At 41.3% G+C, this 12,526-nt stretch overlaps 1 protein-coding gene across 3 annotated transcripts in view; it reads right to left on the bottom strand.

Moving 5' to 3' along the window:
* The window catches only part of CALU (calumenin), a 30,880-nt gene extending 19,636 nt beyond the window's left edge, over positions 1–11,244 (bottom strand). For 2 of the 3 annotated variants that reach the window (XM_030308384.1, XM_030308383.1), the window contains exons 1-2: positions 11,154–11,225; positions 691–922 (exon numbers count right to left, since the gene is read on the bottom strand). In XM_030308384.1, coding sequence (XP_030164244.1) covers positions 691–911 — 221 coding nt within the window. In that variant the 5' untranslated portion in view covers positions 912–922; positions 11,154–11,225. Of the gene's footprint in view, positions 1–690; positions 923–11,153 lie in introns of all 3 variants that reach the window. The other variant, XM_030308382.2, reaches the window with a different exon arrangement.
* Positions 11,245–12,526: the final 1,282 nt, after the last annotated feature.

Genomic DNA, 12,526 nt, shown 5'->3' with positions numbered 1-12,526 from the left:
ACCCAAAACAAACAAAAACATTCTCAGATGCTCAGAAATTATCAACTGGTATACCATCAATTTTCCAGGTACAAAGATGCCTGCTAAGACCACAGAACCCAACTATGACCCAGCTGTTACTGAAACGGCAATTAATACTTGGACATTAAGACCATTACTTATTACAATCTTCTAAAAGGCATGATTGGTTTGCTTTTGTTTTTAATTAAGCAAATATCTGAGAATGAAAACAAAGAGGATAAAGGATGTTCTCAGAAATCATCAACTTTATAGAAATTAGCCCAGGGGTCTCATTTGCAGTTTATTATCCACTCAATGGCTTGGCTTGGGGCACAATGAATACTTGGTCACAGATCATTTTTAAAAATTAAAAGTATCGGGGATGAGAAGCCTCCCCTGTAATGTTCCTCGGGGAACAAGACGCAATTCAATCTGGGTCCTGTAGCATTTGGTGCTTTTGTGCAAAAATGACTTTGCTTTGTAGAATGAGGTAAAAAACCATTATTCAGTGGAGCAATGTATGAAAGCAAGCAATTAATTACATTTTAGTGGTAGCAATCCTGTGGCTAGCTTTCAGAAGATGCAGTTCAAAACAACTTTACTGGGTTGCCAAGCCAAAAGAGAAAAAAAGAATGAGCTGGCTTATAAAGAAATGTCATTACTTTAGCCCCCTGAGAGCTGGCACCTTACCCAAGTCTTTCCTTGCTTTCTTCTGGTGTCAGCTGATCAAAGGTCTTTGCTTCTTCAGCACCCAAGAAGGCATCATGGTCATAATCAAAACTCTGAGCATCATTGTGAACTTTGTCGCTGAGCTGAGGCTCATGGTGTACACGGTCCTTCTTTTCTGTGGGCTTGCTCAAAGCAAAGGCTGTGCACAAGGACAGGCACATAAGAAACTGTCGCAGGTCCATGATAATCAGATCTTAAAGAAAAACAAAGATTAGTTAATTCCAGAAGCAGTGTGCTTTGTAATTAAACAAGAAATTAAAAGCTTACATCCAGTTACTAATTTGATTTCACCCCAAATATTACTACTTAATCCATAAAATAAGAATGGTAGAATATGAGAGTTTCCATTTTTATGGTAATAATTTTTCACCAAGTTTCCTTCATCTGATTGGAAGTTGACAAGGAATCAGTTAAAATATCCACCTTGTAAGTAGGCCCCCTTTAAAAAACACCAAAGTAGAACATTAATCCTTTTAAAAAGTCAAAGAACCAACATTTAAATTCAAACTAACTTACTGACTCCCAACAACTTTACTTTTTGTACTACATCAGAGGTCTGGTCTTTAAACCTGGCTGGTTATTAGGATCACCTAAGAAGCTTTAATAAAATTCCCCCTATTGAATTAGAATCTTTGAAGTTGAATGAATGCATCTGTAGTTTTAAATGCTTCTCAGGTGATTCTGGTGATCATTAGATTAGGAACCATGAAACATTTGAGCAGAGTCCTTCTCCTATATATAGCACCAAGTTGTCTCTCATTATTTATGCTCAATCTCAAATCATCTTCAAAGATCAAACCATTCAGATGGTACAGTGATGGATAACAACTGCTTCAGCATTCCATATACTGTGTTTCCCAAACTTGCCCGGGCATAAAGACAGCCTAGAGTGCTGTTCAAAGTACAGGTTCCCAGGTCCTAGTCCAACTGTCAGAATCTCGGCAGTCACAGGTGATTCTAATGAACAAGCACAAGGCTGGAACACTTTACTGAAAAATGATTAAAAATTGCAAAGAATATGGAGAACAGAGTGCTACTGGAGGGATTGTGGGAGGAGGGATGGGCTAAATGGGTAAACTCCTGAATTCATTGTTGCAGTATATGCTAAGTAACTTGGATGTAAATTTAAAAAAATTAAATAAAAATACCAAAAAGAAAAAAAAAACTTGCAGAGAAGCTGCAGGATGGCAACTTGTTTATCAGACTCTACAGATACCCCTCAGTATTGTCTAGAGAGGTTATGGTCTTAGAGAAAAAACTATAAAATTAAAAATCAAAAGGAAAGATTTTCCCAACTTTTGTATTTTAACTAACCTTTCACCAGTAGAATATGGATTCTGAATGCTTTTCCCCCTGCAGTTAAGTTTTTGTAAATTCATGTAATCTCTTATTCATTTCCGTTTGTGATTAATGGCTCCCTTACTGGGTAGACAGGTGGTTATTAGGCATGAAGCTTGTTGTAGGTTGAACTGTGTCTCCCTAAAAAGATGTGAAGTCCTGACCCTGGTACCCGCAAATGTGACCTTATTTGGAAACAGGATCTTTGCAGAGGTAATTAAGTTAAAATGAGGTCATTTGGATTAGGGTGGGCTCTAATCCAATGACTGATATGCTTATAAAAGGAGGGAAGTTTGGACAGACACTCAGAGAAGAGAATGCCAAGTTATGAAAAGAGGCAGAGATTGGAATGATGCATCTGCAAGTCAAGGATTCCTGGCAACCCCAGAGGCTACGAAGAGGGAGGGAAGGATCCTCCCCTGGAGCCTAAAGACAGAGCATGGCTCTGCCAACTCTTTGATTTCTAATTTCTAGCCTCTAGAACTAGGAGAGACTATATGAACTTCTATGTCACCCAGTTTGTGGTAATTTGTTACAGCAGTCGGAGGAAAGTAATAAAAGGCTCAGTATGCAGAAGGTCACTGCATCACATGAAAGTTAAACGCATTACTTTATCCTAATTTGCAGATTAAACTAGCCAGACTTCACTTTCCACAGGATGTCACTAGTGGAACCATTTGGTCCAAGGGCTCATAATTTTTATGTAAATATTTTTAAAAACATGAAAATTCTTTCAGCATAACTTAACTCAGTGGGGTTCTCAATCTAGACTGACTGCACCCTAGTATTACCCAAAAACTCAAGAAAATATGACCACTAGGTCCCACTCCTAACTATTAACATTTTTAAAAAGCAGTCAGGTTGTGAACCACTATTTTAATTAACCTCTCAAACAGCCATAGTGATAGCTTCAGAAGTTTGACCTGAAAGTATACTTAATATAAACAAACTGCATATATCTGATCCTGCCTCAAAACTTTGGGAACCAGAATGAATTGCTCCAGGGGATAAAGAAATTAAATACGCCAGATTAGATGTATTTTAATTATCTTTCTTGTAACCTCCAAAGAGCAGTTAAAGGAAGTTACATTGCATTACCTTGGATTTACAGAATTCTTTGATTAAAAAAAATTTTTTTTTAATTCTTAAAAATTGGGGCGCCTGGGTGGCTCAGTCGGTTAAGTGTCCGACTTCAGCTCAGGTCATGATCTCACGGTCCGTGGGTTCGAGCCCCGCATCGGGCTCTGTGCTGACGGCTCAGAGCCTGGAGCCTGCTTCGGATTCTGTGTCTGCCTCTCTCTCTGCCCTTCCTCTGCTCATGCTCAGTCTCTGTCTCAAAAATTAAAAAAAAAAATAAATTAAAATAAAAAAAATTTTTAAAAATTAAAAAAAATAAAAATTACTTCTAGGGAGAGAGAGATTTTTTTTTTTTTTTTTTAAAGAGAGAGAGAGAGGGAGAGAGGCTGAGAGAGAATCCCAAGCAGGCTTCCACACTCAGTATGGAGCCCAACAAGCCCAATGCAGAGCTTGATCTTAAAACCCTGAGATCACACTGAGCGAAAATAGAGTCAGGACACTTAACCGACTCAGAACCTCTAGAGTCCTTTGGATTCAATAAACTAAAAAATGTCACAGCTGTTGGTGAGCATGTTATATAAAGCAGAAGGAAAGCAAATAGGAGAAATATGTTTAATCCCAATACAACCTAGAGAGCTGATTATACAAAAGCAAAACCTGAGGCCTCCATGAATAACTTTCAGCCTGTAAATGCATACAAGGATTTCCAACACCTGGGAAAGCAGTGCAGTGGAGAAGGGTGAGAAGGTCCTGAAATGGCAGAGGAGGATTTGTCAATAGAGTAGAGAGTAAATAGGACACTGCCAATAAGTCAAACAGAAACTCAGCTAAGGAGATAATGGAAGGCAGTCACTCCCCGAATGCCAATCCCCCCCCCACCCCAAAAGTACTTTCACTTGATGGTTGTTAAGACTGATGAAACCCCGTGGTGCTTGAGTGGCTCAGTCAGTTAAGCATGTAACTTCAGCTCAGGTCATGATCCCCCCCCCCCCCCCCCCCCCGTTTGTGAGTTCAAGTCCCGCATCACCTCGGGCTCTGTGCTGACAGCTCAGAGCCTGGAGCCTGCTTTGGATTCTGTGTCTCCCTCTTTCTCTGCGCTCCCCTCACTCACACTCTCTCTCACTCAAAAATAAACATTAAAAAATAAAAATAAAAAAGACTGATGAAAACCCATGAGAAGCAACATGAAAGAACAAGAGACTCAGAGAAACGGGAAGAAGGTGGTACTTAAGCTGTTCCCACCAATGTTAGAACTCAGATATGCTTCTGAAAGCTTATTCCATGCTATTCCATCGAAACACCCAAATTTGTATACAAAGGCACTTGCACAAAGATATTCAACAATGACAGTTTATAATGATAAAAAAATGGAAAACGAAACCAGAGAACTAGTAAATACACGTTAAATCTGTATTACGGAACAGTACGCAAAGGTTAAAAAGAATGAGGTGGATCAGTCTGCACTGAAATGGAAAATTTACCGACATGTTAAGTTGAACAACAACAAAAAAGCAAGTTGCAAATCAATGTCAAGATCTCATTTACGTAAAAAAAAAAACCAAACAGCCTCCCAGATTGTTTATATTTGTATACAATATAACACATGCACAAAAATAGCATGGAAGGATAAACATCTGTCTGTAAATGGTGGTAACCCCAGGCTCAGGGGAGAAGAGATGGGGTGGGGTGGTGAGGCTGGCTTGGAGTGAACTTTGATACCGTACTCTGTTGTCTATATTTTGTAAATGAGTACACATTCATGTGTATTATCTGTTTGTATTATTTTTAGGTTTATTTATTTATTGAGTGGGGGGATGAGGGGCATAAAGAGAGGGAGAATCCCAAGCAGGCTGGGGCTCAAACTCAAGAACTGTGAGATCATGACCCAAGCCGGAATCAAGAGTTGGACACTTAACTGACTTAACCACCCAGGCACCCCTTTGTGTTTTTAAACAATATTATAAAAACTCTTTTCAGTATTGCAAAACAAACATTTTCAAGCCATTTCTCTAGATTGAAAGAGGAAACTGAAGCAAAAACAACTACTCTTAAGACAAACTTTTTAAAGTAAAACATGCTGTTCTAGAATAAAACTTCAGGCTACCCTTCAATAATTCAACTGATCAATCAAATCTGTGGAACAGTAAAGAGAAAACTAGAGATTTAGTGGCTCTCTTAAATGCCAAAGTGAGTATGCCTTTATTTTAGGGCAAAATAAAACTTCCATCTCAAACTAGAAACAATTCTTGAGACTTACAAAACTCTCCAGAGACAACAAATTTCTGTTATTTTGTTACATATCCAAACAGTATCTAGAGGTTTACAAAATCAAGTAAAATCAAGTCACTGCAACAGATTTTCCTTATGCCTATTAGTACGGGAACCTCACATTTAGAAAAGTTTTATAAATGACTAATTACATCCCCAGAGTAAAATACCTTAACAATTCTGGCATAATACCTTAACAACTCTTGTAAACCCTAAATGTTACAATATGAATAAATGCATTAAGCTCATTACCAGGGCCTGGAAAAGATAGTGCAAAGTTTTGATACATGTAACAGAGAAATGTAACTGATTCACTGTGATTTAGAGGGAAAACATTTAAGTTTCAGGCTTAACATCGCTTTTCTTTTTTAAAGTTTATTTATTTTGAGAGGGAGAGCACACGTGCAGGCACACAGTGCAGGCACAGAAGTAGGGGAGAAGGGAGGGGGAGGGGAGGGGAGGGGGAGGGGGGAGGGGGAGAGGGAGAATCCCAAGCAGGCTCCATGCTGTCAGCACAGAGCTTGAACCCACAAACCCATGAGATCATGACCAGAGCTGAAACCAAGAGTCGGACACCACCCAGGCGCCCCATCAGGCTTAACATCTTGACAACAAGAGAAGAATTCCAGAGTAAAAGTCAAGAGCTCCTGCTTTATCATCTATCCAACTTTTTCCTTTGCCTCTCTCAATTAATCTTCCAATCCCACCCCTGTAAAGTCTCCTTCCACCATTCTGTCAATCAATACTTCTCAGGTCTCCAAAATCTAAAATCAGTCTTGTTCAGACCTTGCTATTCACTCAAGCTTGCCCTTCCCTTTCCTTCACCCGTAGGAGTGTCTCTGCTGCTATCTCTGCTTCCTCACTACCTACTGCCACCCTGAAATCTAGCTATCTACCACTGATGCAACTGCTTTAACAAGTCATCAAAGACCACTTGATGGACAAAGCCTATGGTCCTACCTTCATCTCTCTGCAGTGGGCAATGAAAAGCCCTGCACTTAAAATAACTTTTTTTTTTAAAAAATATACACTCTTTGTGCTCACATATATCAACTCCTGGTTATTAGAAACTTTACAAAGGCCTCTTGTTCCATGAATATGGATACTAAAAAAAGACTGTACTAGATTTATCTAAATCCATATAGCATATAAAAAATGTTCAAGTAGAAACAAAGAATATCCCCCAAGACAAAGGATATTTTATGTGGGAAGAGGTGAGAACAGTACAACTTTTTACACGAGGTATTGAAGAACTACATTAGTGCTGTTAATTTCTGAAGCATCTTTCTCTTTTCAACCAAACTGAGACCAAATGATAGAAAACGAAATGGCCCTTCTTTTTCTCCTTCCCTCTTCATCACAGCTACACATCAATGGATAACAAGATATCAGGAAAACATAAATGAAGGACTTAGTTGTATGAATTTTTACCATGTGATCTAGAAGGTAAATCAATGATTGTGCAAAAAGCATCTCCCCATCTATTTCTTAAATGACCTATAAGTTTTTTCTTTCTAAAATTCTGCCCCTCCCTCACCAAGGGTAACATCTAATATTTTCTTGTAAAAAAAAAAAAAAATTGGACCCGTACTGTTCAGGACGATAACAGTCACATGGGCTGCTAAGCACTTGAACTGTGGCTAGTGTGAATTAAGATGTGATATGTGTTATACTTTACATAGAAAGAAGGGTATTTTGGGGCGCCTCGGTGGCGCAGTCGGTTAAGCGTCCGACTTCAGCCAGGTCACGATCTCGCGGTCCATGAGTTCGAGCCCCGCGTCAGGCTCTGGGCTGATGGCTCAGAGCCTGGAGCCTGCTTCCGATTCTGGGTCTCCCTCTCTCTCTGCCCCTCCCCCATTCATGCTCTGTCTCTGTCTCAAAAATAAATAAACGTTGAAAAAAAAAATTTTAGAAAGAAGGGTATTTTGTATGTACTGGATTTAATAAATTATTAATTTAACCTGCTTTAAAATTTCAGGTGAAATGTATTCATGTGACTTGTACTGTATTTTTATTGGATAGTGGCATGTTAGTCACAAACTAAATAGAACAGAAAAAAATATCAAGTAACTATCATCGTTTTGAAGTATGTCACCAATAAGGGTCTTCTGCAAAGTTGTTTTCATGAATTGCTCCAGTTAATTTAGAAGGAGAAAAGATTAATATCATAAGCTTGAATTTCTTTCAATAACAAAGATTAGCCTGAAGAATCAGTTTATTTTAGTCATCCAAAATTTTCCTTGAAAGCTCGAATTCTTGCTATTTCCCTCCCTTCCTTCCCAGTCATTGGTCATAGAGTACTTAAATTGTTTCAGGGAAATTTAGATGTCTGGATTAAATACAACTTCTCAAGAACATTACCACTGAGTGATCCCACAGATATTCTGGTTGATCAAAGACCCACTGCTCAAAGTTAACAAGTGAGAGAAATGGGTGTGGCAGTAAAATTCCCGTTCTCTGAGCTGGATATTCAGCAAAAAAGGCAATCCTAAGTGACTACTTCAATTTTGAATTAGGGGAACAGCCTGGGCCTATAATAAGGCCCAGGTTATGAAATCTAGAAATTAAAGCTATCTGGTTATCTGACATTCTTTACTTATGACTTTAGTACAAGTATCACCAATGCATTATCACATTAAAGGAATGTCATCCTTCGTGATCTGATAAAAGTTATGACAGCCATTTATTCAATGTTTTTCTAGTGATGAAACAAATTTACAACAGTTCATTAACACCTTTTTTAAATATATATTTTTTATTTTATATTTGAGAGAGAGACAGAACGAGCAGGAGAGAGGCAGAGAGATGGAGACAGAATCTGAAGCAGGCTCCAGTCTCTGAGCTGTCAGCACAGAGCCTGACTTGGGGCTTGAACTCACAAGCAGTGAGATCATGACCCAAGCCAAACACCTTTTGATTACACTATTTATGGTACTGAGAGCACACATTTATAAGAGCTGAGAACAGAAAACTGCAAAATTTGGCAATAGAACAGCTTTAAGAATGACAAACTATTACTCGGGCTTCATGAGTTCTATACCCAGGGCGACAGAGTACAAATTTAACACTGTTCCGGCTATGGAGAAAAAATTCCAGAAAAAATTCCAGAAAATTCTGAGAGAAAAAAGTTTCCTTTGGGGCTGATGAAACTTTAAAACATAATTAATTGCCACAGGAATGCTTTGCAAAGTGGCCACGGGAGTTTTGTTTTCTACTTGTAACTTTGCCATGCATGTTTAACATGCATAAAGTCCTTGAGAATTTGGTAGTTATTTTAGCTCAACCTCCCCTTCTGTGCCAAATGTCTATAAATAATTTTAAAGTCCTAGACGAAAAGATCTACCTACTATGATTACTCCAGCTGGAAGTAATCTATACCAATTACTCCCAACTTGTATAAAATTTGTTTGTACCACTCCACAACAGATCATAGGCTACTCTGTCTCCTTAGCTCCCCTACAGATATTTTATTTTTTTGATGTTTTATTTATTTTTAAGAGAGAGACAGAGTGTAGGTGGAGGAGGAGCAGAAAGGGAGGAAGGAAGACACAGAATCTAAAGCAGGCTCCAGGCTCTGAGCTGTCAGCACAGAGCCCGACGCGGGGCTCAAACCCATGAACCATGAGATCATGACCTGAGCCGAAGTCAGACACTTAACTGATTAAGCTACCCAGGCGCTCCTAAATATTACATGTTTAAAAGGCAGGACTCTCAGCTAATAGAAACTGATATCTTTTTTTTTTTCAATTTTTTTTAACGTTTATTTATTTTTGAGTCAGAGAGAGACAGAGCATGAACGGGGGAGGGTCAGAGAGACAGGGAGACACAGAATCCGAAACAGGCTCCAGGGTCTGAGCCATCAGCACAGAGCCTGACGTGGGGCTTGACTCTCGAACCACGAGATCATGACCTGAGCCGAAGTCGGACGCTTAACCGACTGAGCCACCCAGGCGCCCCGAAACTGGTATCTTTCTATGTCCCTAATACAGTGTCTTGCACTTTTTATATACCATTTTACTAGATTAGCTGGACAGTACTTGGCAGAAATGCAGTTCCTGCCTGCTCCCAACCCCCAATTCCCCTTACCGGATCTGGCCATCAGAAAAGCGCCTTTCAGCTGTTTTAACTCTAATACATAAATTACACCATCAACCACACCCATATTTAAGAATTCACAGAGGATCTAGGATGTTATGGCCTAGCATCTCCAGTGTCTAGGCCTGGCTACACCTCTGTCTTTCCAACACCCTTGCCACACCCATGTTTTAGAAATTTGATGTTAACATCAACATACTGATCAATTACTGATACAGGTGCAATGTAAATAAAATGCCACCAGTAAGTATCTTAACACATCACTGGATGAATGGAAGCAAACAATTATATTGAGAGTGATGAACTGATTTCACGGCTGAAACCCAGTACCATCCACTCAGGCATACCCAATTCATCTTTATGGGTTCATGGGCCTCCTAGCTGTAATCATCAAAAAAAATCCTATTGGGCATCCCTAAATCACTGTAAAACTCAGATAAGGCCTAGGCAACCTATCCTCTACACACAATTACAACTTACAAGTTTGTACTGTAAATGTGTACTATACTACTTAAATTCTTCAGTGATGGCCATCGTTTGTTACTTGGTTAACTAAATTTACTGAATGAGGTCAGACATGCATTTGTGTTGTGTCTTCCACTCCAGGGCAAAAAAATTTTATCAGAGATTATACGTTCTCTACTTCCCAGTTATAAAATCGTATTAGAAGCAACCTTATTGCCAATTCATTAACGTTGACTTTATGGTCCCTGCCGCCAGGAAGTGAATGCAGTTCAACTCCCAGAGACATTATTTTGGGAATTTACACGCTCAGTAACTGAGATCAAGGGCCCTAAAATTTTAGCAAGAGACCCAGGAAACTTTTGCCTTGATGCAAAAGCTGCTCTCAAAACTATCGATCACCAACTATGCTCTTAATCAGGGCAGCTACAGGGAATTAAGTTTACTTCTGAACATAATATGCCAAAAAACAGAACTAGGGTCTGCACCTAGAAGCAACAAAACAAGGTAAAAGCTACAATTCCCTAATAAAGGTTTAAAAACTCTTTTCTGTCGCTGACAGAACGATGCAGCCAAACATGAAGGCTAGAAATAGTCGGCTTTTCTTTAAAATTACACAAAGTTTTATTTTAAATCACAAAATGTCTTCCCGCTTTCTCCCCGCTCCCCCCGCCCCGTTTCTACACCCTCAAAGTCGGTGAACACGACTTTCTTGGCAGACGCACTCGGGATGTGGCCTTGGGGCTGAGCTGGAGGACACAGGTAGGCCGGTTAGTGGGAGGTGGCAGAGAACTGTTACAATACTACTATTCCACTGCCCTCCGACCTTCAGTTGGCAAACAAGAGTGACCCTCTAGTCCGAGGGACTCGTTGAGAGACGGGACCCAAGGACGGCGGACGTGGCAAGCCAGGCACAAAACAGTACCCCACACAACGCAAAGCCGGGAGCCGGAGTTCGCCGAGACCAGGCCCCTTCCCAGAGCGCGCGGGAGGGCGAGCGGCGGCCTTCGATTCAGACTGCGCGCTGAGGGCTCGGGGGTCGCGAGCAGGCTCAAGGCCCGTAACCCCGCGCTAGCAGAAACAGGGGCCCCGAACGAAGGGGACCTATGCCGCGTCGAGAGCGAGGACCGAAAGAAAGCGAAAAAGGGAGATGGTGCGAAAGGACGGAGGGCCACGACACCTACCTTTCCTCGTAGCGCCCCCAGCCCAGGCTGCCACGGCCGCCTCTCACCCACGGGCTCAGCTCACGCGCGCAAGCACCGCCCAACCGGAAGCGATTCCGCGCCCCGCCCCCATCCGCCTCGCCGGCGGCCTCCTGACCAATCATCAACGAGCCCGCCGCTGACGCACAGCTTCCCCGGACACCCATTGGCCCTACAGTCGCGTAGCCGGGATTGGCTGGAAAGCGCCACGTCCCCGCGAGCGCGCCGAGTGCGTGGACCGGATTCCCGCCCGACGCTGGTCCCCGGCGGTGTGGGGGTGATGAGCCCCAGCCCCCGACTCCGGGCGGCTTGTGGGCGCGGCTGTCTGGCAGCCACGTCCCAGTTCACAGCGCATGACTCGGCCTCCACAGGGCTTCTTGGATTACTCTGCTAGTTATCTCCTTGCCCACTAGCACGTAGGACCGAATTAATTCGCCTGCATCAGTCCCCAGCTGTATTGAACAATACCAATTTTTTTCCTACTGCTCTGATCGGGTGGCCTACGAGAGGGTCTAAAGTCGTTGGCTCCAGTGTATCTTTCTGCTTTATCTACTCCCTCTCACAGATCTTGTGCTCTGTCCACCATTATCTCGGTGTTACCTAACAGCTGGCTGGCCCTTTCACATCTCTTTGGTGTTCTGCCTTCAAGTGACCTTCTCCGCCTGGACGAAGTGCGTTTTCCTGATTCTCTGCGTTATGAATGTCAATAGAAGTCCCGGTTAGCTTTTTAGAAGTCTTTCCTGACCCCACCAGACATAATAATCCTTTATTTGCCTTCCTAACACTTTGTATCTTCAATACGCTTTGCCAAATTTTGCTATAAAAAGCTGCTTATCCATATGTCCTCCTCTAGGCTAAGCTCCAGGGCAGAGACAGGACTTCCTCATCTTTTTATCTACAGCTCTGACCTTGCTGCCCAGTTCAGAGTAAATGGTTAATAATGTTAAGTAAACTGAATGGGCAGAACCCATAGTATTTCCCTGATTTAAGAGGAATATAGGAAATTTTTCACTTACTCATTTTCATGTCACGAAATTCAAAGAAGCATTAAATGAGGGCCACTACGTTTGTGAAACAAATGGAACATAAACGTATGTTCTTAGCAAAGCCTCTATAATTTAAAAGCCAATGGAAACGCATAGTATGCTGATGAGAGAGTTAAATACAAAGCAAGTTAATATACTTTTAAGTGCCAAGGTGAGAGGCTGACTGAATGCTTTGGGAATTCAGACACAGGAGTGACAGTGACCCTTGGTGGTAGCCCGAGAGGTCTTCCTAAGAAGGTGTGACTCAGGCTGGACTAAGGAATTTTTTATTTTTTATTTTTTTGGACTAAGGAATTCTTGAATGCAAAT

This window comes from Lynx canadensis, chromosome A2 (genome assembly GCF_007474595.2).
Source record: "Lynx canadensis isolate LIC74 chromosome A2, mLynCan4.pri.v2, whole genome shotgun sequence".
In the NCBI taxonomy this organism is placed as follows: domain Eukaryota; kingdom Metazoa; phylum Chordata; class Mammalia; order Carnivora; family Felidae; genus Lynx; species Lynx canadensis.
Note: the sequence above shows the minus strand (reverse complement) of the source record. Positions and strands in the feature narration are given on the sequence as shown.